Here is a 26,905-nt window from a genome sequence, read left to right as displayed (position 1 = left end):
ACAGGCAAAGCACCATCAACAGCAAATGCAACGCTTCAAAGACCATTCCTTTTTGTCTCTTTACCCAAATAGTCAGACTGAATTTAGTCGTAACACCATACAAATTACTTTAGTAGTATATGGTGGATCAGTCATTTGTTATTTGCTAAGGCAAGCATCTCTGTTACAGTTGCTCATACAAAGGGTTATGGATTAAAAAAAAACCTTAACCTTAAGTATTAAACTTCGGCGCATAACTCATCCTGCACCACTGCTATGGATATGAATGACACTTCTAATCCTCGCACTTGGAGGTGTGCCATTAGTTTTCTAAGCAGTCAGACTTAAAGTGTTCTCCCAAAAATGACCATTCTCTCATCATTAACTCACCCTCATGCCATCCCTATTGTGTATGACTTTCTTTCCTCAACAGATTACAAACAAAGATTTTTAGAAGAATATTTCAGCCCTGTTGGTCCATACAATGCAAGTGAATGGTGACCAAAATTTTGATGCTCCAAAGATCACATAAAGGCAGCATAAAGCTAATCCATACAACTCCAGTGGTTTAATCCATGTCTTCAGAAAATATATGATAGGTGTGGGTGAGAAACAGATTCATATTTAAGTATTTTTTTTTACTATAAATCTCCACATTCACTTCCACATTCTTCTTCTTTAGTTTTTTGGTGATTCGCATTCTTTGTGCATATTGCCACCTACTGGTCGAGGCTGGTCAAAAGTGGGGATTCATAGTGAAATAGGACTTTGAATACTGATCTGTTTCTCACCCACACGATCATAACACTTCAGAAGATATGGATTTAACCACTGGAGTCATATGGATTACTTTTGTGCTTGCTTTATGTGATTTTTGGAGCTTCAAAGGTCTGATCAACAATCATTTGCATTGTATGGACATACAGAGCTGAATTATTCTTCTAAAAATCTTCATTTGTGTTCTGCAGAAGAAAGAAAGTCATACACATCTGGGATGGCATGAGGGTGAGTAAATGATGAGAGAATTTTCATTTTTGGATAAACTATTCCTTTTACATGGCAGACAATGAAACAGGTGAAAAGATCTGTTACTCTTATAATGGAGGGACCTGAGCCATATCTAATTTATTTGGATATGGTTGGAATTACATCCTACCATACTACTCAAACTATTTTTTGTAGTATGTAGTATGCCATCATTTCATGTATGCATGGAACATTCGAATGACCTACAGCATTTTGCCAATGTGCAGTAAACAACAGGGCACACTTCACGCAATACGATATCCCAAAATGCAGTTTATTCAAGATTGCCTTTCAGTTCCAGTGTGATGAATGAACAAAGTAATTTCAGCCAATTTTGAGCTATTTCAGTTCAAATTAAATTTCGAAGTTCTTTATTGGCAAAAATTGGTTATGTTTAAATACTATATTTCCAAAGTGTCCATACTCACAATAAAAGCTAATAAGAAAAATAAATAATATTAATAGTGATAAGTAATAAGTAATAGCGATAAAGATAAAATAATAGTAGTAATAACAATACACAATATAAAATTTAATAAACAGTCAACAAGATATTAATGAACATAAAGAAGATTTTTACAAATGTACATAGACAACACTTTATTAAATTGAGCATCTATTTTTTAACTCATTATGTGTTAGTATTAACAAATTGAGTAGCAAGTTTTAATTTGAATTTTTAAATCATTTTTTAAATAAAAATACATAAAAATGCAATTTAACCATATTTATTTCTGAAATGATAATTGGAAACCATTTGCTGGATTAAAGATGCAACTTATGAGGTCATGTGACAACAATGTAGCATACTACTATGTGAAATGTGTATTGTTGCATATAGCTTACTGTTTCACATACAGTGTTTATAGTGTTATGTATTTCAAACATTTGTAACTATGTACAGTATATTGTGCATAGAATGAAGTGAGCAGTTTCCTAGCATTCCATTCTTAACATACCATTGGACTGGGAACATTTTGTATTAATACATTTATAATGTAATGTATTAGTGCATATAAATAAACAGCAAGGCACAATAGCAAACTGAAAAAAAAAAAAAAAAAAAAAAACACAAAGAGTGTTCTTTTTATTAATCTTCTTCAAGGATGAAAGATAGTTCAAATTAAACCTCTGGTTTGAAATAAAAAAATCTTAGTGACTATTTGCTTTAGGTGTAATTAGCACTTGCCACACAGTGAGGCTATTTGCACTCTAATAGTCTGGTGGAAAATAATAATAATTAAGACAAACTTCATGCCTTGTGTCACTTTCATGCTGTCGAACCGGGTTCAGTTCCGCCTTTTGTCCCACTTTTTCCCATTCTGTTTCCTGCCTCCACTATTAATATTTCCTTTAATACATCTTATAATACATTAAAATGAATACAATTAAAATCAATACAAAGGTTGATTTCCTCGCAGTGATTTGGTCACAGTGAAGGTCATGAGTTTAGAGAAAGGATAAAACTAACCATAGTTTTACTATAGTAATATTGTAGTAACCATGTTTTTTGGTGGAGGCCATTGTTTTAATGCAATTAATCATGGTGTTACTACAGTAATGTGGTGTTAATATAGTAACCATGTTTTAATTTTGTGGTTGCTATAATTTTACTACAAAATACCATGGTGATGCTATGGTTACTGTAGTAAAACCATGGCTAATTTTTGTAAGGGAAGGTTAGGGATAGGTTTAGGGAAAGGGTTTGGTGTAGGGTGTTTGTGTTCTAAATAAACACAATAAACAAACTGCAGTGATGCCCCTATACTGTATGTTAGTATTTAATTAGGAGAGCAAATAGTATCTGACACTATTTGCACCTAGTGCAAAAAAAATGCTTTTTGTTGCAATTTACACTTAGTGCAAATAGCATCTATTCCCGAGAACCAACATTACATTATTGAACAATTCTGCCTTCTTGTCATCCAACAACATTCCAAATACAATATGGTTTCTAGAAAATGTAGGTAGTGATTGGACCTTTTGTTTCCAGCCAATAAAGCATATCTTCCCAGATAATATTTGAGTGCATACAGTTAAAGAAAAGGATAAGGAACTTTACAGCACTTTTTGATATTAGTAAAGGAGACTTGCGGAAAGTGGGATGACAGTTCTCTCTTGTGGTTAAACACATAAATTACAACCATCTGTCTTCTTCGGTATCTATTCATTAACCTCATCTGTTTCCTCTTCTGCCAGTGAGCACACCCAGTGCACTGAGCTCTACTCCCGACAGGGCACCAATGACACCATCGAGGAGGGTGTGAGTGAACGGGAGCAAAGAGACCGTCCTGACAAACTCTGGACCACCACTTCAGATCTACACTCAGCAGACTGCCACTTTGCCAGCGAGGGCCAGACGCCTCAGGGAGCCACAGCCAGTGCAGACTGGGACAGTGTACTCGCTGCCGAGCAAGCGGGGTTGCTTCAGGGAGGTGCAGATATTCCCCCATCGTACAGTAAAGCCACAGGGCTGGATTCAGTGTGTGAAGCGACAGGTAGCACTGAGGAGAGGAGATTGAGGATCGCCACACCTGACGAGAGGTCAGGCTGTCACAGCACTGGAACTCTGCTCTCAATGAGCCAACAACTGACAGCCAGCGAGCTGCTGCGGAGCAGGTAAGGTCATGGTCATGTGTAAATGGCAAGGTATACCAAATACTGAAATCCATGCAAATTTTCCAATTCAAACTTACACTCAAATTGTTATGCTGAGTATATAATTTTTAATGAAAGTAATGGCCTTAGTCTTTTGAACCCCACTGTAAATCAAAGTTTATGACAAAATACTTAACCGCAGAATGCCACATTTGACCAATCAGAATCAAGCATTCCAAAAAGTCATATAATAATGAAAGTTATTAGAAATTGTTAACAAAATTGATTAATAAATCATGAGTAAGGATAATATGCATTAGCGTATTTCACAGAACCAAATGCCAACTTGCGTTCTTTCATAATGCTGTTATGTTCTTTCATAATCTCTACATCAGGATGTTCTATGACGAGGAGCTTGAGGAATCAGAACATTTCTACAGGTCTCAACCGCAGTTCCTCCAGCTCTGCTATGCCCTCTATAATATGTTGGTGGCTCATTCTGAGATGGTGTGCTATCTGGTCATCATCCTCAATCATATGATCTCAGCGTCTGTGGCCACGTTGGTGCTGCCCATCCTCATATTCCTCTGGGCCATGCTGTCTGTGCCTCGACCCAGCAAACGCTTTTGGATGACGGCCATTGTCTATACCGAGGTATCACATCTGTGATCCAGTCTACTATGAGCTAAAAAGAAAAACTTTATTATATTTTATAATTAAACTGGCTGCTTTTGCTACTTGACCTTTAAGACTTTGGTTTGTGAATGACTTTCTGTTATGATGGGCTAACGTCTGCATACAAGCAAAGTTCACACCATTGTTTATCAGAAAGCAAAGTCTCTAAATACTGAATAGGCATTGATGTATAAAAATTGTTAGTCATATGTTGCTGCACTCATTGTTGTGAAGTCTGTTTTTGTTAATGTGACCTTTAACATGTTGATTATTAAGTACTCAGTTGATTAGATCACATTCACCACCTACAAATATCCTATAACGATTAATCTAAATAAAATGCCACTGAGTGAAAAAAGTGGTTAGCTGCTTCAGTCTACAATAAAGTCACTCATATTTGATTTGCAGTGTTGATACATTTTCCACCAATATAATGTGTGCTAAAGGAAGTCACTTTGTTCTTACTCAAAACAATCTGTTTATAATTTTTTACTACATACAGGTCACCATTGTGATCAAATACTTCTTCCAGTTTGGCTTCTTCCCATTCAACCAGAACATAGAACTAGACAAAACCAAACCGTTCCACCCACCCAACATAATCGGTGTGGAGAAGAAAGAGGGCTACGTCCATTACGATCTGGTTCAGCTCCTCGCTCTGTTCTTCCATCGATCCATTCTGAAGGTAGATGATACAGAGTGAATAGCTTATTGTGTCTTCAAAAATATGAATGTATATTTGAGTAGTGACAGCAATGTCCTGCAGTGTGACATGCTATACTTTAACTCAAACTATTTGAACATTTACTATTTCTCTATTTCTTTGTTAATTGTTATACAGTATATGCAGTTAATATAACTTCATGTTACTTGAGAGACCGCGTAGAGTATTATATATACAGTACGTATATGGAATATATAATGGTACTTTAAAAAAATAAATATTTGTCACACTGCAGCAGTATTTTACTAAAGTGTAATATGTGATTAAAACTGCTGGAATATGGAATCTAAAATATTTGCTTCCCCTTATATAGGAAATATAAGATTTTTTTTTCTTCATAATTTGTCAACTCATATCCCATAGCCATATCTCACTAAATGTTGTGTATCTTATTGTGGATTCCTTATTACTAAAAATTGTATTGCAGCTGAAAGACTTCTATATTATTATAACGAATATTTATAGCAAATATTCAGTTTTTATTCAGTGAATATTTCGTTTTCATGCGAAAAAAGAAAACATGCACAACACTAAACTACACTGACTATGGGTTCTATAACGTCCTGCAGTTGTATTATACCTTGTGTATTAATCAATTATAATTTTAGTCACATTCTTTTCCTTGTCTTACTTATCCACTTCCTCCTCAGTGCTACGGTCTGTGGGATGATGACCAGCCCAGGTCAGGTGGTAAAACCGCAAGCTCTCCCCACATTGATTCAGACAATGAAGAAAAAGCACATCCCCACTCGGAGAAGAGTCCTGTTGTCCCTGATTCATCACCTGTGTCCCCACACGTACGGCTGCTCAGAAAACACCTGAACACAAACTCTGCTGTCAGACGTCACAGCTCCAGTGCAGGATCCAACGTTTCTCAACGCTCTGGCTGCTCTAAAGCAGGTAAAATACCACACAACACCTTCCAAACATGCAAAGTAAGTTCTGTTTCTCACTTAATAACAAAACTGGTCCAAGTCTAAACCCCTAATAGAACCATCTTGCTTGTACGCTAAAGCCTCATACACACATGCATTGACTTTATTGCTTGATGTTTCTAGTCTCTGTACTGTGAAGTCTCCAGTGGGCGTTTCTACTGCTGTCGCTCTAACGTTATTGGTAGGCTGCATGTCTGGCCATGTCTTTTGAAAATATGATCACAGATGAGATGTAATGTCACTAAAACTAAGATTTATTTCTAATTTGACAATGAATCAGTTTTCTTTTCCCTAAAATGCACATTCTGCAGGGGAGAGTGTTTTATATGAACTGAAGCAGTGCTCATTACATCATATCATTAATAAAAGATGAACGGTCTATCAATGTACAAATCAAACTCACTCAGACTGCCTACAGTTTCTTTCCCATACTTCATTTTTTATTATATCTATGTATGTGGTTACAGATGAATCATATAGAACAGTAAAATCGCTCACAAAACCATCCCAATGCTGCTTCGTCTAGTCTGCACATCTCAAAGGAGACGGTGACGTGAGCTCCGACACAGTCTTCCCTCCTATTGGTTGTTATTCCCGAAATTCGCTCTTCATTTGCATGAAGTTAAACTTTTCTCAACTTTGTCAGGTCGCTCTCCAGGCCCACATCTAGTCGCCAGAGGTCGCTGTCGCTCTTGTCGCCAGAAGTCACCAGCTGTCATTGACAATGAATGAGAGGAGGTCGCTTTGTCACTGGAAGTCACTGCATGTGTGTACGCTGCTTTAGATGTTTAACTGTTTGTCTGTGCTCATGTCTCTCCACAGGCGGTACGGGCACCAGGGCGAGTGTGCGTTGTGGCAGCAGCTCACTGAGTGTTCAACAGAAAAGTCGCAAGGAACTTGTTTTGGAAAAGTTGATAGAACAGCTCATCAAAGCGAAGCGATTTGCTGTCAGAATGTAAGACTCCTGTTGAGGCCACTCAAGTATAACAACCTTTCTCTTTTCATATCATTTACTCACCCTCATGTTGTTGGAAACCTGTATGATTTTCTTTATTTCGTGGAACACTAAAAAATATATTCTTTTAAAAATGTCTTGGCTGCTTTTTCCCATCCTCAATAAAGGAAACTCCAAACAGAACATAACAAGCACCACAAAAGTATTCCATACCTCTTGTTAGCTATATTCTTGCTTGCTCTATGAGTTTGCTCAAATATGCAGACCTGGCGGCTTTTAGAGCCTGTCTGTAGCTACGTAGAGACACTATCCTTTCATGCACTGCGAAACACCTCTAATTTTGTACTCTTCCACTTGTGCACCATTTTCTGAGCTGCTCTCTTAAGAACATGAGTGTGATCATTGTACCATGGTGTGGGGCTTTTCTCTCTAACTTTCTTTAATCAAAGGGGAGCGACACTATCTAGAGTGCTAGAGAAGACTATATCCATATTTTATGTGACTACATCAAGTTCTTCTGAACTTTGAGTATGGAGTGCCACAGGGATCAGTTTTAGGGCCTCTGCTTTTCTTCTTACATATCAGGTATTAGATCACAAAATTAATCATTTTAATAATACCTAGAATAGTATTAATAATACCAAGATAATGCCTGTCCACAAATGTCAACATAATTCTCAAGCCTATCCAAGAGAATGTCGTGATCTATGGATACCAGAGCCTGCTAGATCCAGCTCCAGTCCTGCCCGATGTCCTACTCCCACCCCTATATGATGTGTTGCTGAGTGATGACTAATTACTGCAGCCTATGCCAGCCAGACATCACTTCAGTCTACTACAGTGGACTTCACAGTGGATTAACTGCTACTAACTGCAACCAGAAGACATGAGATACTTCATTGGCCACTGCCTGTACCTTGGACTAAGGATAGACTTCACCAGAAATTATCTGCCACAAGCTTCCAGCCAGACTGCGATGCACCTCACGGACCTCTGCCTGCATCACCTTGGTCATAGGCTACACTCTCTTAAAATGGAATACATAAACAACAGATTAATGCAAACTAAAGCCTTCATCAGCCAAATAAAAATGGACACTGCATATTTGTGCACTTGCGCAGTTATTTTAGGATGGACTTCAAAGACATTTAGTCATTAATCTAACAGTTCACAGAAAATGCTGAGTTTAAACATTGTCCACTAACATCTACTCAGTTTACTGATTTAAATCATGACTAGTATTACACATAGATAACTAATAATGGCATTATATTCTTGCTGTTTAGCCAGAGGGAAACTTAGATCAGGATATCAGGGGGAAAAAACAAAACATGTCAGCAGATGCTGGATAGTTTGATCACGTGTTTTTCTATTTTTACAGGATTCTAGAGATCTACATTCCGATTCGCCAGTTCTTCTACAACCTGATCCATCCAGAGTACAGTGCTGTGACTGACGTCTACGTGCTCATGTTTCTGGCCGACACTGTCGACTTCATCATCATTGTCTTCGGATTCTGGGCCTTTGGGGTTTGTCGTTTTTTAGTTTGTTATGTCTCAAGCACATGGCAGATTGCAACATTGTTTGTTTTGAAATAAGAAGCAGTTAAAATCATTTGTAGAACCTAAATATAATAATACAATTTTATGTATTTAATTTTTGTTTTGTGCTCTTTCCATATAGAAACACTCTGCTGCTGCTGACATCACTTCCTCCCTGTCAGAAGACCAGGTGCCTGAGGCATTTCTAGTGATGGTATTGATCCAGTTTGGTACCATGGTAGTAGACCGTGCACTCTACCTGAGGAAAACAGTTATGGGAAAAGTCATCTTTCAGGTCATCCTGGTCTTCGGCATTCACTTTTGGATGTTCTTCATTCTACCAGGGGTTACTGAGAGGTATAAACTCTATATAACAACATTATGTGAATAAGTCTACTGTTATTTATCTGATTATATACAGTGGGGTCCAAACAGTCTGAGACCACTGGTAAAACAGCTTCTTGTGTGCTACAATGAAGGCAAGGAATCTCAAAACTTTGGACACCATTGTATCTAATGACTTTCTGAAAAGTTTGTCATCTGACTTTTTCTTTTTTTATTATTATTATTATTATTATTCTTTTTCACTTTCTTTACAAGGCGTTTCAGCCAGAACACTGTTGCCCAGCTCTGGTATTTTGTGAAGTGTATCTACTTCGGCCTGTCAGCCTATCAGATCCGCTGTGGCTACCCCACCCGTGTGCTTGGCAACTTCCTGACCAAAAGCTATAATTACGTAAATCTCTTCCTCTTCCAAGGGTAAGGAACAAAGCTAAATTCCACATTAAAATCTGTTCCCCCACATTACATCTGAACAGCTATCATCACAGAGCTTTTAGAAGATATTAAAATCACACTTCCAATAAATAGTAACAATTACAGACCACAAATCCTTAATTTTCATTTCTGTGATTCAGAGAGGGATATCAAGGATCGTTGTGTATCTAAAATGCTAAGTCGTGATAATGTGTGTAATCAGTGATTACTGGAATAGCTCCACTTGATCCAGAGAAAATAGCTTTGTGTTGGTAAAATTTGACTAGTTGATCTAACGAAAATGGCTGTTAGCTGTGGTGTGCTTTTATTAAACAAAGAACTTCTGGATCTAAAATCTGATTGGATGAACCACATCCTGTTTTACAAGCTGTTGTGAAAATAGATGATATATCAATTGTACATTGCACAATGTTGCTAAACAGCCTGTAGTTAGGCTAATTAGGCCAGCATACTGTTATACTACAGACTTTGTTTAGTGTTTTTTCAAAATCCCTCAATCAAGACCATAATTATCAATTGTAACTCCTCCTACAGCTTTCAAACTACATCCACCAAACTTGGTACAGAAATTCAGACTGTTCTGACTTAATGTGCTATGCCTTTTGTAACTGATTGACTTAGTGTTCCTGTAGTGGACAATCCAAAATTCCATGAGTTTTGTTGAAATGTTCAAACAGGCAGTCTAGCTAGAATACCATAGCAATGCCTAGCAACAAGACAGAAAAGCCAAGCAACCAGCCAGAAACCCTACCAACAAGCCAAAACAGCCTAGGAACCAACCAGAACACCCTAGCCATAGCTAGTAATCAGCAAGAACACACTATAAATGCCAAGAGACCTGCCAAAATACCCTAGCAATGCCTTTCAGCAAGCTAACACAGCCTAGCAATGCCTAGCAACAAGCTAACACAGCCTAGCAACAAGCCAGAACACCTTAGTAATAGAAACCATCTAAAAGACCCTAGCAATGACCTAGCAACCACTTAGTAATGCACTGTCTGTCTGTCTAAAGCCTTTATAACCTTCAAACTTTTAAAACTATTTAAAACTTTCAGACAAGGCTTTGTCAAGCCAACATCAAACTTTGTCATGACAAACTTTACCTATCTAGTTAATTATTTATTGTGATTATTAATAAACATATTTATTGAACATAGGTATCTTTTATCATATTGTAGTTGCCTCCATTTATAAAAGCATTTTGCTAATTGTACCACTGTTAAGCGGTAAATGTCACTTTTAACCTTCTTAGGCTGTTCGGTCATTTTTGGCCGATTTCATGTTTATATACACTGCCGGCCAAAAGTTTGGAATAATGTACAGATTTTGCTGTTTCGGAAGGAAATTGGTACTTTAATTCACCAAAGTGGCATTCAGTTGATCACAAAGTATAATCAGGACATTACTGATGTAAAAAACAGCACCATCACTATTGGAAAAAAGTCATTTTTGATCAAATCTAGACAAGCCCCATTTCCAGCAGCCATCACTCCAACACCTTATACTTGAGTAATCATGCTAAATTGCTAATTTGGTACTAGAAAATCACTAGCCATTATATCAAACACAGTTGAAAGCTATTTGGTTCGTTAAATGAAGCTTAACATTGTCTTTGTGTTTGTTTTTGAGTTGCCACAGTGTGTAATAGTCTGGCATGTCTTAAGGACAATATTAGGTCAAAAATTGCAAAAAAGAAACAGCCTTCTCTAGAAACTCGTCAGTCAATCATTGTTTGAGGAATGAAGGCTATACAATGCTTGAAATTGCCAAAAAAAATAAAAACTGAAGATTTTATACAAAGGTGTACACTACAGTCTTAAAAGACAAAGGACAACTGGCTCTAACAAGGACAGAAAAAGATGTGGAAGGCCAGATGTACAACTAAACAAGAGGATAAGTACATCAGAGTCTCTAGTTTGAGAAATAGACAACTCACATGTCCTCAGCTGACAGCTTCATTGAATTCTACCCGCTCAACACCAGTTTCATGTACAACAGTAAGGAGAAGACTCAGGGGTGCAGGCATTATGGGAAGAATTGCAAAGAAAAAGCCACTTCTGAAACAGAAAAACAAAAAGAAAAGGTTAGAGTGGGCAAAGAAACACAGACATTGGACAACAGATAACTGGAAAAGAGTGTTATGGATCTTAACCCCATTGAGCTTTTGTGGGATCAGCTAGACTGTAAGGTGTGTGAGAAGTGCCCGACAAGACACATCTATGGCAAGTGCTACAGGAAGCGTGGGGTGAATTGTCACCTGAGTATCTGGACAAACTGACAGTTAGAATGCCAATGATCTGCAAAGCTGTCATTGCTGCATGTGGAGGATTTTTTTATGAAAACTCTTTGAAGTAGTTTGAGAAGTTCAGAACATTTTTTTCAAATTATAATAGTAATTTTTCACGTTATTAATGTCCTGACTATACATTATGATCAGTTGAATGCCACTTTGGTGAATAAAAGTACCAATTTCTTTCCATAAGAGCAAAATCAGTACATTATTCCAAACTTTTGGTGCCAGTGTATATATACTGTATGGTTTACTTAATCTGAGCTGTACAAGACTTTGTAACTTTTTCTACTGTAGGTTTGCAATCTGAACATACAAAAAATATTAATTTGGACTTGATTTAATGAGTCTAATTGGTTGTAAAAAAAAAAAAAAACACCTTTGCTGTTCGTGGTCAAAAATTGACCGAACATAGGAAATGAATATGAGAAACCCTGACACAGAGCATTTTTTTTTATTATTATTTGTAGAATACAATTAATAAATAAGCCGCCATGCAGAACACACACACGCAGAAATGAAGAGGTGGGACTATGAAACATCCAGAGTACAAAACATATACTGTATATACACACATACACACACACACAATTTAATTGATGAGACTATAACACAGAGCAACTTTGTCAGTTAAAATCACTAAATCAGCCACAATGCAAAACACACACACACACACACACACACACAGAAATGACGGGGTGAGACCATAATACACCTACAATGCAAAACACGACCACACAAACCCACACATACAAATGAGTGAGATCAAAGAATGAAAAAACAAAGTCTGAGTCTGACCCCAAAGAATATGCTTAGATGTGGGAACCGCACCTTCCAGACAAAACACTGCATATTTATGTTATGGAAACAAAGAAACTTACATTTATTTATTTTGAGATATTGTATTTTGATATTTGAAATAAATTATTGATAACTAAATGCTTATTCTATGTCTTCTCTTTGTAACACCATGGTCAGGTTTGACTGTAAACATAATTTTACATTACAAGGGGAAAAAAAGGTAAACTTTGACAAATAATAGTTTGATGGCTAAATGTATATCCAAATGCATAACTTTTGATGATCTAATGTAAATTTAAAATAAGATAATCTAAAATTAAGTTACAACAGGAAATCAGAACACACAGTCTCTGCAGCCATCTACTGGTTATTTTTGTTATGACATGATTTTCAAGTCATGTAATTGTTTTTTTGTTTCCAACTTATGTCAGCAATCTGCCCCAAAACATGACAAATTCTCATATTTTTTTTTTTTTTTTTTTCATGTTTAAACTTATAGAAGTGTTGGTTTTTACTGAAGTGAAGTTAACATAAATTTGCTTATTTGCATATGCCAATGAATGGAGTAATTGAGAAAATGTATAGGTAAATAAGAAAAGTGCATAATTTTATTGTTATTAATTCAGGAAAGAAGGAACGTTATAATGTCTTTTAAAAAAAAATAAAAGATTACACCTTTACTGTTTCAGGTCAAAAATTGCTGCAAACAGCCATAGTGTCAACCTTTATTAAACAGCCCTGGAGGGTTAAATCAGTGAATGTCTGATTGTTTTGTTCTGGTTCTGGTAATAGCGAAATGCATATTGGTAATTAACAGAATGAATTTGTTCTGGTTTCTCAGAAGTACTCAACTGAATGTTGCATTTTTTAATCATTTTGCAGATTCCGGTTGGTTCCATTCCTGACAGAGCTGCGAGCGGTGATGGACTGGGTGTGGACAGACACGACCCTCAGTCTGTCCAGCTGGATCTGTGTGGAGGACATCTACGCTCACATCTTTGTGCTCAAGTGCTGGAGGGAGTCTGAGAAAGTGAGACTTCTTTCTCCTCTTTATTAGTTTACTGTATGATAACTCAGCACTTTATACAAATCTAATTTTAGAGTTATTATTTTGGAAAACGTTGCTTATAGCATGGTGAGTCTTAAATTTGAGGGAATAATAAAATATGTTTGATTGTTCTGTGTATGTGTTATCAGAGGTATCCTCAGCCACGAGGGCAGAAGAAGAAGAAGGTTGTGAAGTACGGAATGGGTGGTATGATCGTGATGCTTCTCATCTGTATCGTCTGGTTCCCTCTGCTCTTCATGTCTCTGGTCAAATCGGTGGCTGGTGTCATCAACAAACCCCTGGACGTGTCTGTTACCATCACACTGGGCGGCTTTCAGGTAATGTTAATATTAACCCTTGGGGGCCTGGGTAGCTCAGCGAATAAAGACGCTGAATGAGTGACTCCAGCCAGGTCTCCTAAGCAACCAAATTGGCCCGGTTGCTAGGGAGGGTAGAGTCACATGGGGTAACCTCCTCGTGGTTGCTATAATGTGGTTCTCGCTCTCGGTGGGGCGTGTGGTGAGTTGTGTGTGGATGCCGCGGAGAATAGTGTGAAGCCTCCACACTCGCTATGTCTCTGCGGTAATGCGCTCAACAAGCCATGTGATAAGACGCAGAGGTAACTGAGATTCGTCCTCCACCACCCGGATAGAGGCGAGTCACTACACCACCACGAGGACTTAGAGCGCATTGAGAATTGGGCATTCCAAATTGGGGAGAAAAGGGGAGAAAAACAAAATATATATATTAACCCTTAAGTGTAAAGTGAAAAGTGTGGTTGATCTGTGTTTCAGTTCAGATGTTTCTAATTGTCATATCGTTTGCTTTTCAGCCCATCTTCACTATGAGTGCACAGCAGAATCAATTGCAAGACATCACTGAAGCAGATTTCCTGGCGTTTATGAATTCATACAATTACATACCTGTGAGTCCCATCTCAATATAGATATAACCATATGTACAGTGGTATTGATATTGTATTGATATATTCATATCCATATCTAGTATCAGGGATCCACTTTATATTGTATAGGTGTATTTAATTACTATGTACTTAACATTTAATACAATGTTTTTATTATGTACTTATGTGTTGTTGCATTGTACTTACATTTATTGTACCTGCATTTAATTACATTTGTAGTTACACTGTTAACCTTAACCCTTACCCTAAAACCTAACTCAAACCCCTAACCTTAACCCTTACCCTACCCCTACTCCTACACTTACCTGTACTTCAACCTCAGTAGCAGCAAATGTGAATATTGTGAGAATTGTTCTGAACAACATATAGTTAGACAATAAATACATTTTATTGTATGTATTTTAATGTTAGTACACAGTAGTTAAAGACACCTAATATAAAGTGGGACCAGGTATATCAATGTTTTTGTAATTTTTTGCTGCTATTTTTTACCATGGTTAAGGTGGTTTCAGTACCATTACAGTAAAATCACTGTAACACACAGCCTATCATGGCTTATTGCTGTATTACATTTAACCTATGGGTCTTCCAATTTCAACATGGTTTACTTGTAGGAACATCTTATTTACGAGACAGCACACTTTATAGTTGTTTTGCGGTGTAAAGCATAGTACAATCTCTCTCACAGAGTGCAATGCAGTTTCTGGAGGCGTACACAGCAGAAGATGTGACTATGGCAGTGCTAGAAGGCAGCTCAAACTCTCTATGGACAATTAGCCCTCCCAGCAGAAAAAATCTAATGAATGTTCTGAGCAAAGAGGACCAGTTTCCTGTAACTATGTCCTGGAGCATCCAAAGGTACAGTTATGGCATATAGCACCCATTACCAGTTACCTGGACTTGGGACATTTCACATCTATTTATTGAATTCAAAACATTGAATCACCAAAGATTGTTATTATACCTAATATTTTTCTCCCTTCTGTAGGAATCTGAGTCTAGGGGCAAAGGCTGAATTTGCAATGGACAAACATGTCACATATCTGGACATGAATACTAGACAAGAGCTAATAGCATTGCTCAATGGAACCAGAAATAAAGCTGTGTAAGTAAATAGTAGAAATTATGGTTTAAATAATACATTTTGGATACTTCAGTAACTACATATTTATTGTCTTTGGCTCTTTTCCCATTTACAGGATAATAGAGCAAGTATTTCCCTGCTTCATTCGAGCACCAAGTGACTCAAATGCCAAACCAATAGATCAGCTTTACAGAGGTAATGTAGAATCAAGATGGTTTTTCTTCCACGATATTGCTAATCATATCACATTAAACCTAAAAACCATAAATATAAGCAAAAATATAAGCATACATAATCAAGTTGCGCCAAAAAAAACAAAAAACAAATACTGAACATGTTAAAAGTCCAACTCTGTCCTTCATTACAGTGGACGGCTACAAGAGCATTTTGCTTGATTTGGAGAGGTCTCAAAACGGCAGTGAGGAGATCCAGGAGTGGTGGATTGTGGACCAGCCATCGGCAGGGAAGATCCAGATGAGATCAGTGGCAAAGTCAGAGAAGAAGAGAGAAGCTGGACTGCAGCTTTATGTATTCAGTGATAAAGTCAGTCCTCCCAGTCTGGGCTTCCTGGCAGGTTATGGGTAAGTAACAAGAATTTTGGCAGCTGTAGGTGGAGAACTACCATAAATTGGTAGCCAGAAAGCACTGAGCCCCTTAGAGAACAGGGAAGGATTATTTTATTCTGAAATAGTTTTGCTAACTCCCACAATGAGTTTTACATTCCTTTGCAATAATATTATCCATCCCTTACCAGATTAACCATGGTTTTACTACAGTAACCATAGTTGAACTGTGTTTTAGGCCAGCACAAAGTGGTGTAACATTTTACATTTATATATATATATATATATTTATTTTTATCGGCAACTACCGCCATAGATTTTGGCTGATAGATTTATTTTGAATTCTCCTCAACTTTGTTGCATCAGCCGTGGTCTTTGTCACTCATGTCACTTCAAATAACCAACTCTCATTAACTACGTTTCCATCCAAGGATTTTTTTCGAAAAAGGTTTTATCGCATCAAAATAAAGCTGATGGAAACGCAAATTATCGCTAAAATTTCACAAATGTCGACATAATATTTTTCCCTTTTAACTCTAGCGCATAAACTCTATGTCGATACTTCAAATGTCGCGGAAAACGGGTTTGGAAACACTTTTTGTCGAGAAAATTGGCATTAACGCACAAATGTAGTGTCAAATGATGGAATTTACCCCAATCTTTAGCCTGAAAACAATTTATTGTACGTGATTATGGATTGATCTTAACGTCATACAGATCCGATCTGCAAACATGACACTTCCAGGAGTGCTAACACAAACATCTCGTATCATGCACATCGACAAGTGCACGGAGATCAAATGAATGGCCACTGATTTTGATTAATTTAATCACGGTAGCCATCCGTTTATTCATTAAAGTTGCTTTTCCACACCATTCAAAATAATAGACGGCAGTCATGGAATTAGCCCACAATACAAAAAACATATCATTTCTGTGCACAAAGATGTTTTAAATTAAAAATAAACACACAATGCTAGGAGAAAAGCATCAGTGTGCTTTTTTGGAACACTATCAGCCCAATTCTGTAAAATTATTCTTTAGCTTACTTTTCAAAAAATGCCAGCAACATTCCCTGTATTAAATTAAATAAATTACCAAATGAAAAAAGCATTAAATTAAAAAAATAAATTACCAAATGAAAAAATACATATTTTTAGACCTACATATGCCTTTTCTTTACACAAACTTAAATTGGCCTTACCCTGTTCTGTAGAAGAAACAAGTCAGCTGAATGACATTCAGAATGTTCTACAAGACTATAAACTATCAGAACTATTTGTCCAGTGCGGAGTTCACTTTCATGAAACGAGCTTTTGAACATTTTAAAACTTTTAAATATTTTAAATCTAACCCTCTTTACCTCGGATCGCATTTGCTGAGCTTCTTCAGAAAATGTAAATTGCATTATGACACTAAAATTTATTTTAGATGACAATCAAGTTCAGTTATCATTAAAAGTTGTTGAAAAATAGCGGGACATAATGCAGTTGTGATGGCAATGCTTTAGATAAGATGATTGTTCAAAATAGCCTATTGAATATCAGGAATGTATCGTATGTAAACCCTGATATTTACACCGCATCGATTTTTCTTTAATATCTGTGCACACAGCATATACACATCGATGGATGGTCCTTATTCTAAGACTGAAAGTTTGCCCCATTGCTTGGTGCAGGTTGCCAGCTTGAACAGGGCCATGACGATTCACTTTCGGGTCAGAACCGGTGGCAAACTGCGATAGGTGCAACATCAGGACCAATATTACAGTCCTATCAGAAGGGCAACTGCTCCCTTTTGATTGCAATTCCTCCTCTTCTGATTACATTTATTTGTGAAATTAAAATGACAGTAAGCTGGCTAATTTCAATTAATTGTCTCAATACTCTCCCCATTTTACCAAAACTTTGGAGGAAATTTTTTTAGGGACATCTGGGAGGCGAAAGGTGCACAATTAGCGATAAACACACATTTCTGTATGGAAACGGCTTAAGGGCAGATTTATTTCTTATGCGACAAAATGTTTTTTTAGGCATGACGTCATCACGCACACCATTTTTATCGATAAAAGGCCATTTGAATGGAAACAGGCAGAAGACAAATTTCCCAAACTTTTTTTTTTACGCATTTTCACTTTGTCGATAACAAAATAGTGCGAAAAGTGGATGGAAACTAGGTTACTGACAATAAATGACTGACTGCAAGGTTTAAATTAACATGCTTTCGGTTACAAGCTAATATCTTTCACCACTATGCCACACTACCATCAGTTTGAGATCCTCTATTGAGCCATTGAGCAAGGCACTGAACCTCAACTTACCCTAGAAGAACCAGTCTGTCAGTTTATCTACTTGTTGGATACTTAACATTAAGTTTTCAAAACTGTTTACCAGACTGGACCACATGAGTGGATGTAGATGTAAGTTTTACATCATATTGTTGTTTCTTTTGCAGAATAATGGGCCTATATGCATCTGTGGTTCTGGTAATTGGAAAATTCGTCCGGGAGTTCTTCAGCGGCATTTCGCACTCCATAATGTTCGAAGAACTTCCTTGCGTGGACCGCATCCTCAAACTCTGCACCGACATCTTTCTTGTGCGGGAGACAGGCGAGCTGGAGCTTGAAGAAGACCTGTATGCCAAACTGATTTTCCTTTACCGTTCACCAGAGACCATGATCAAATGGACGAGGGAAAAGACCAAATGAGCTTCTTGAGATTGCTGGAAAACCAGTGTAAGAGATCCTAATGAAGGACACTCCTCATGTAGTGCTTCCAGGAGGGAGTGTCCACAACATTAGTGCTCTTTTAAGACTGTGACAACAACCTCATTGCAAGAGGACCTACTGCCTACTACAATGTGACCTACAGGAGAACTAGCTGTTGTACAGTACCAAAGTGTCCTGTTCTTACCTGAATCTGATGTTGAGAAGCTGCCAGGAAGATGCAACTGATGGGATTAGCTAACAAGGCTTTAATGTGCTTTAGCACCACCTATCTGTTGGGAGGCTCAAATGGGAGATTTGTTAATCATGCGTTGTGCAATATACTGTCCTTGTAGCTGGCCGTAAACTTGAACAAAGAAGACAGTGACTGAAAGACACTTGCTACTTTTTCTTTAGAGAAAACTGGACCCAGTGCTTGGGTTCTATAAGACTATATAACATTAAAATTGGAGTTATGATCTAATCTAGCCTGATTTTTTGCTTGAGGACTAAAGGAATCTCAGAAAAAAGACTATACTCGTATCTGGACATTTAAAGTTGCCTCTCGCTCATGGGGTAAAGAGCAGCTCAGCAGAGTAAATCTTTACTGTTAAGTCAATTCTCTGTGTTGAGGGCTATGTGGTGTAATTGTGGATCAATATCATGAGCATAAAGCACATTTTGGAAACCTCCTCTCTTTGTTGTCTTTGTGTGTAAAGACATATATTGAACTTTATATAAACTTAAAAAACATTTAAACTCTTTTGGAAAATACCACTTTTAAAAACAGAAAAATAATAGAATAATTGTCTAGTATGCATATTTAGAAATACATCTAAGTCCAAAGAAGTTGATTTTTATATCCAAATTATTTTCAGTACAAAAGTATTTTAAATATTTAGTGCACACCATCAAGTCAACTCCGAGCATAAAATTAATTTACAAAATCAAAACTGACCCCTTATATTCAGTCTTGTTTGAAATTCTCAGCCAATGCAATCACAAACATAATTTCAAGATTCCCATCCATAACATGGGAATTGTTCCCTGCAATTTCAAAGCACACTTTCTAAACTTCAAGTAAACTAAGATGACATAAAATTATTTAATTATTCAGACAATATTAATGCAAAGTCAAACAATACTGATATTACAAACAAAATGTATTAACACATTGCCTTTTTTTTAAGGTTGGGCAGGCACTGTTTTTCAATTTCCAGCATAAAGAAATAAATTACCACCATATATTTAAAAATTATAACTAGTAGTGTAATTATAACTAGTTTTTTCTTTTTTTTTCTTAGTTTGACATTTTTCTCTCCTTAATGGTTCTGAAAACATCCGAAAACACAAGTATCTCCAGTCCAGGAATATAATATTTCGAGATCATGAGCATACAACAGAACCATGGTTACACCTTCATGAAAGAGTCACAGGCATTAGATATATGGAATACGTTTAAGATGCAAAGTATTTGGTAGAGCAGCTCTGAGCTTCAGAATCGGTCCTCCTGTAAGCGTCCTGGATTCGACATTTAACAAAGTCCTCCAGCGTACTCATCCTCCTCTTCCTCTGGCTGAGCGGCTCCAGCATTCACAGCTGCGTCTCCACTGGCGGCAGCAGCAGCAGATTTCTTCTTCCCTCCTCCAGGCACTTTCAGGCTGATTGCGAGCTTTGCATACTGAAGAACAGGTGAGAAAAACAAATGGGAAATGGTCATGCAAAACTATATTACAACAGTTTATGGTAAAAAAAATAAATAAATAAAAAATAAAAACAATTAAACAAATTTTCTTTATAGAATTTTCATCCCTATAAACACTGAGGGATGGACAACCAGCAAAGGTCCTGGAGGTGACTGGAGGTCTCTGCACTACTGCAATATGGAAATGGTTTTGTTGGTAATGTCATACCTGCCACATTCTTAAAAGTGTGAGTGAAAGAAATGGGATACAAATAAAAGGTTAGACAGACAGACCTAAACTCTGACAAAATATCTAATCTAACTGAAGCCAGCTAAGGTGAAAGCGAAAAATGACACTTTCCATGTCTGAATACATTTTAAACATGAATTAAACATTTAAAACTAAATGCCAGAATGGCTGACAGGTTTAAAGTAGGGATGTCCCTGTCCATTTTTTGAGAACGAGTACGAATACCGATACTTCCTTTTTGGTACTCACCAGTATCAGGTTTTTTTGTTTTACTCTTTCTGAATTCCATTTCAGTTTATTTCAATTTTATCATCAAAATTGTGTTTAAATAAATTATTTCATTAAAACTTTAATCAACTAAAAATAGAACAACTAATTTTCAACATAATATTGTATTATATTCATCAAATTAAGTACTTTTATACAGAGCCTCACAGCACAGTCCAAAATACAATATTGGACTTATATTTTGTCAAATAAAGTGCTGCATAACAGAGCATCACAGATGTGAGATATCTATGAGATTATTATTACAGTGAATATTACATAATTATAAAGTAGTGATCTATTTCTGTCCAACTTTTTTCCATTTAAATTTCCATTTTGGCAGAAGCTTTTATTTTGAAGTCTTTCTGTGTTGTTATGAAGGTAGCTTATTTTTATTTTTATTTTTTTTCTAATTTGGAATGCCCAATTCCCAATGCACTTTTAAGTCCTTGTGGTGGTGTAGTGATTCACCTCAATCCGGGTGGCGGAGGACAAATCCCAGCTGCCTCTGCGTCTGAGACCCATGCATCTTATCACGTGGCCTGTAAACGCATTGCCATGGAGACATAGAGCATGTGGAGGCTTCACGCCATCCACCGCAGCATCCGTGCTCAACTCACCACACGCCCCACCGAGAACTAACCACATTATAGCGACCACAAGGAGGTTACCCATGTGACTTTACCCTCCCTAGCAACCGGGCCAATTTGATTGCTTAGGAGACCTGGCTGGAGACACACAGCACGCCCTGGGATTCGAACTAGCGAACTAGCAAACTCCAGGGGTGGTAGCCAGTGTCTTTACCACTGAGCTACCCAGGCCCCATGAAGGTAGCTTCTTAATCCGGAAAAGCCGGTCGATATGTGACTCAATGATTTTTAAAACGCAAAAGGCTGCATGATCCTATGAAAATTATGTGACTATGGCAACAATTTAGCAAAATGATATTAAGTGTTTCCTTTCACTTACTGCGGCAGTTCCAAGGTGAAATGTCCACTTTGTGGCGCTAAAAGCGTATTACATTTTCTCTGAAACAGATGAGGTTTTTAAGGTTAATAATGCTCTGAGTTTTAAATCAACAAAACTGACCTCCGAACCCTAAACCTTAAACTTAACAGATAGCCTCATGAAAGCAAATGTGAGATGAAAAACATGATTGCTTTTGACTCGCATATCGATTCACATACTCTTCAGGACTCGTACCCCTGTTGTTTACATCACAAGTGCAACGCTCTATCAGTTGAGCTACCGAGCAATTTGATTGGGCTTAAATAAGCTTGTAAATGTAGTTGGTTATGCAATACAAATGTTAAACTTTATCGCCTTACAAGTTATGCACTATTGTAAAAGTGTTTAGATGTCATAAGATATCATTGCGTAAGAAAACAGGGCAAAAAGTAAGCATTTCTGAACTTTATAGATTATATAGTTTATCTAACATTTCTAATAGTTCTTACCCCAAAGTATATGGTATCTGTGCCATTATTGCTGTAAAAAAACAAAGTAACAGAACACACATTTGTACCGATCTGTGGAACATTTCACATTCAATGGAAGACTCACATTACTGTCCATATACTTCATCAGTGGTGAATTACACACACGAAACACTTGATCTTCATGCTCATCGTAACCCTGCAGAAGCTGCTCCATCGCAACAGTCTTCACTTCCACTGAAGCCTGGGATACTGTAGCTCTCTCGCACACATTTCTCTGCCGCCACATAGTCTCCTCTGTGCAGATGGACCAGCACATGTGCGATTGTTTTCTGACAGCAAAAAGAGGACGCAATTGCAACACATCTGTCATTGTGAATGCTTTAAAGCTCAATATGTTAAATAATCTGCAATACTGTGACACACCTTAAAACAAGTTGGATAATTGTTTATTTCTTTATACATGTTGTTCTCCTTTTGAAGTGATACTGCTGCTTCGTCAAACCTGAAATCAGTAAAAGCCATGAGGAAAGCACCGACTCAGAGAAATATAGAAATTGAAACATAAATTCAATATAATGTACGTATCTAAACAATTAACAATCAACAATTAATTCTGTTGTCTAACAAGAAGTCTCGATGCTTTGCCCACAAGTTCCACCGCTTGCCTTAGTCGTTCCTCATTCTGAGAAAAGAAAAATGTGACAAATTTCAAATTGCTAGCCTGATTAAATTTAAGCTGCATTTGGTCAAAATGACTATGTTCCTTTAAATGAAGTTTCTGATGGAACTCCTACTGGATGCAACAGATTATTTGTAAACATCAGCTCACCTCAGACACTGATGCAGATTTTTGGTACAAGTGAACTGCTATAGATAAATCCAGCGGTTCTATCAACCTGCAAATGAGAGAACATATTAGAAGTGCACGATCTATCGGTCTTACTGATTAATCAGTGCCGATAGTTGCTTTTTGGAACTATCGTTATTGGCAAAAATCTATGGCGTTAGTTGCCGATAGTTTTTACGTCATTTAAAAATAAGAGTCCCCAGTGTGTTTCAGGCTTGTATATATATAAAAGTCCCAAGTTATGCACCAAATCTTAATGTTTTCTGGTTACTTTTGGGATTTTGGTTGAACAATAAACTGCATCTAGGATTTTATTTATTCAGGATTCTTTGCCTATGCCCATCATAGTAAGTAAAAATAAGAATGTTTTTTGACATTCTATGAATTAATCTTTAAAACTATCAGCCGATTAATTGGTTATCACCTTTCCCACCACCTTAGTTATCATATCGGCAAAATCCACTATCGGTCGACCTCTAATAAAAACAATCACTGACACCTTGTGGGTATTTGCTGTACTTAAATCTTTCAGTATTGACAAAATTCATCCATATTTTTAAACTCACTTCAATGCATATTTTATTATTTTGATTAGATAAACCATGTGTTTTAAATTAAAGCGCGAGAATGCAAAGAAAAATACGACTATACGGAAACGAGCCTGTCATCATATGCATCATGTCTCCAACTTCATATCCTGAGAATAATAATAAACCTTATTACTCATTAAACCTCATCTAGTGATATATATATATATATATACACACACACAAAACCCTTAATCTGGTAAATATGTAGGCTATTAAAAGCTTAACATGGCAAATAGTTATACAGTATTGTAACAAAGCCAAGTCTCCATCATTTCAAAATAAGAGTCCCCGGTTTGAGGCTTGTTTATATTTAAAAGACTCGTTTTACGCACCATATCATAATTTTTTCTGGTAATTATTGGGATTTTGAATGCACAATAAACTGCATTGGTGATTTTATATATTTTGGGCTCTTGTAGCCTCCGTGTCTGTGTCTGTCATTAAAAGGAAAGAATAATAATTTTTAAATAAAATAATCTGTAAATTTAAATAAATTAAAATTAAATTAGTCAATTATCGGCCTTTACAACCACCTTAGTTATCGTATCGACAAAATCCACTTGACCCCTATGAATATATGTCAGGTTTTGTTGCTAATCACAGCCTAATTGGTGCTGAGCACGATTTACAGGAACCTTAGTGCCAAAATGACTCTTAAAATACCTGAAAATCTTGTCTAAAGAAAAAACAAATACTGTATAAACAAATAAAAAAACTGGCTGTAGATAGAAGTTTCAAGCACGTACTTTCCTGCTCTGTCGAGGGCCATGGCTGCAGTATCTGATGTGCCGTTTTCAACATACATCATACTTGCTTTCTCTATGTACTGCACTCCCTCAGGTAGTCTCTGCATATCCTGTAAAACATAAAAAGGCAAAAATAACGATAATGATTTTAATGTTGACCTGTTTCTTACACAAAGCTATCAGCTTTAGAAAAATTTAAATATATTACATATTACCGTAGTCATATGGACTACATTTATGGCATTTTTGGAGCTTGACAGGCCTAGGTGCCATTCACTAATTGTATGAAAAAGAGCAGCTTGGGCATTCTGTCTAACATCTGCTTTATTGGTTTATAAAAATACAAAAAAAATACAAAAAAAACGATATAAAGGTTAGTAAATGATAACAGAATTTACATTTCTTTTATTGTTTAAAAAAAAAAAAAAAAAGAAAAGAAATTACAATTTTAAATAATAAAAATCAGTCATAGCATTTTGCCCAGTTCTTTCCCTGGTAAAGCCAAAGTTCCTTATGTGAGGAAAACGTTCGAAAAACCATTCACAAGCATATAAAAAGAAGCTTTCCAGCAAATTATCACTAACGACTGTGATTGGCCCATTCTACCCAGCGCAGAGAAAAGTATCAGGTACCATGTGACTCCACAGTCTGCGTTGTTGCAGCAGCGGTCCGGGCAATATATTTTACACCTGAATAATGACACTAAGAAACTCCATTAGCCACTGAATTGAAAGAACACTACAGAATGTAAACTAGAATTATTATTTAGACCCACTGGAACTCACCAACTGAGCTACGATGGTTGGGAACAAATATCTCCGCGTTTTTACCATAGGAAAGAGCGTAACGGTCAACTAGCGTGTTACGACAGTAAGCCACCGTTTGCGGATACCATACAAATGAATGGGGAAACACACATAAGCTGTGTGCAAAATGACACACTATACACTGTGCACTTACAAAATATACTATGCACTTATCCGTGTAGTGTATGAATTTTCAAAGTGTAGTATTGTCCCAAATGGAACACTTGACGGTTTGATACTAAACGGAAGCGTTCGCCGCTTAACAGCTGACGGAAGTGACGTTTCAAGCGCACGTGAGGTGTTGGTGCTAGCTTTAACGCATTAGCGGACCTCAGTTTAACACTTATGTATCTCAAACAACATACATACTCGCACAGCATGGTGTGATCATAAAACATTCAGCCTGCATATGCAAGGTGCTGCATCCACTGAAGTCTTGCTATCTGCTACATTCTTCATTATTTACAACTGTTTTGTCAGACCAGCAACGCAGCCAGGTAACCGCTATGTACGGCAAGCCACGAGCTCTGAGCGCACGAAGTGTCCAACATTCCACACTCCATTTTGACGGTTGAAAAAGTGCATCATCAGGGTACTTAATGTACACTTCTTTTTGTTGCATTTTTCAGTGTTAACATACTACTCACACTACAAAATGATGCAGAATAGTGCAGAAATGTGTGGTTTGGAACACCTATAATTCACTCTAAAAGGATTGTTTAGTGTAAAACGTTGAAAATTAGCAGACAGGTGGTCAGTTAATTAAAGTGATGAGCTGTTTTCTCTTTGTGTGCCCCTCGTACTTATTGTGTGTTGCTATATGCAAACAGTTAATAAATAAAATAAATAAAAAGAGCTGTTTCCTCACAAAAGCAGTTTATTTAGCACACTGTAGCATCAAAAAATGTCTGCTCATCTGCTCGTCAGTGTATCGCACATAGAACAGTGGTAGCCAAGGATGGGCTGTGGCATCCAAATTAGAATCAGGCACACCCAGAATATTAGAGATTATTCTTTGACTTCAAATATATATTTATAAAATAGTAAAAAAATAACAACAAAAAAATGCATAAACTCCACTTCTCTGTTAAGAAAAATTTGGTTAAAAGTTTGGCAAAATGTTGGCCCATCCATTTTTATTGAAGCCCACCCAAAAGTAATTTCCAGGCTACGCCCTTGCCATAAAATGTCTATGGGACCACCACGTTATGCTACTTTATGCTAAACTTGGTGGCTCCTCTTGATAGAAGGTTTCTGGGTGTAGCATACAAAGCTTTTTAATAATAAGAGGAAATCATGGAGAAATAAATATCCTGAGGTAAACCAACCTTACAAATTTAGTGAAATTTCCTCTATACTTTAGTAATGACAAAGGGAGTTAATGTATACATCACTGAAAAGCTTGCTTGGATTCAATCTTCAAATGAATTAATTTGTCTAAGAATTACAGAAAAACTGATCTTACAATTTTCTCCCATGAATTATTTTAAATATTAATGGTGTTAATACACCTTTTGGATAGCACTGTTTCTTAAAAGCCAGTGATGATTGTTTACTTCCAAAGTTTGACATTTGTAAACATTCCCTAAACAAAAGGTGGTGCACATGTGTATTGATTATATGTACATGTTTAAATATTAATGCACAATTA

At 36.9% G+C, this 26,905-nt stretch overlaps 1 protein-coding gene and 1 pseudogene across 5 annotated transcripts in view; one reads left to right on the top strand and one right to left on the bottom strand.

The window, feature by feature from the left end:
* Positions 1–19,318, top strand: part of LOC127434712 (piezo-type mechanosensitive ion channel component 2-like) — a 185,453-nt gene extending 166,135 nt beyond the window's left edge. For all 5 annotated transcript variants that reach the window (XM_051687610.1, XM_051687609.1, XM_051687614.1 and 2 more), the window contains 16 exons: positions 3,205–3,624; positions 3,999–4,257; positions 4,781–4,963; positions 5,653–5,902; positions 6,760–6,892; positions 8,274–8,421; positions 8,576–8,790; positions 9,034–9,192; positions 13,184–13,331; positions 13,499–13,687; positions 14,182–14,274; positions 14,963–15,132; positions 15,263–15,379; positions 15,474–15,553; positions 15,726–15,939; positions 18,376–19,318. In XM_051687610.1, coding sequence (XP_051543570.1) covers positions 3,205–3,624; positions 3,999–4,257; positions 4,781–4,963; positions 5,653–5,902; positions 6,760–6,892; positions 8,274–8,421; positions 8,576–8,790; positions 9,034–9,192; positions 13,184–13,331; positions 13,499–13,687; positions 14,182–14,274; positions 14,963–15,132; positions 15,263–15,379; positions 15,474–15,553; positions 15,726–15,939; positions 18,376–18,628 — 3,031 coding nt within the window. In that variant the 3' untranslated portion in view covers positions 18,629–19,318. The remainder of the gene's footprint in view (positions 1–3,204; positions 3,625–3,998; positions 4,258–4,780; positions 4,964–5,652; positions 5,903–6,759; positions 6,893–8,273; positions 8,422–8,575; positions 8,791–9,033; positions 9,193–13,183; positions 13,332–13,498; positions 13,688–14,181; positions 14,275–14,962; positions 15,133–15,262; positions 15,380–15,473; positions 15,554–15,725; positions 15,940–18,375) is intronic.
* Positions 19,319–19,483: 165 nt separating this feature from the next.
* LOC127434757 (gamma-soluble NSF attachment protein-like) lies at positions 19,484–24,758 on the bottom strand (annotated as a pseudogene).
* Positions 24,759–26,905: the final 2,147 nt, after the last annotated feature.

Source organism: Myxocyprinus asiaticus, chromosome 44, assembly GCF_019703515.2.
Source record: "Myxocyprinus asiaticus isolate MX2 ecotype Aquarium Trade chromosome 44, UBuf_Myxa_2, whole genome shotgun sequence".
Classification (NCBI taxonomy): domain Eukaryota; kingdom Metazoa; phylum Chordata; class Actinopteri; order Cypriniformes; family Catostomidae; genus Myxocyprinus; species Myxocyprinus asiaticus.
Note: the sequence above shows the minus strand (reverse complement) of the source record. Positions and strands in the feature narration are given on the sequence as shown.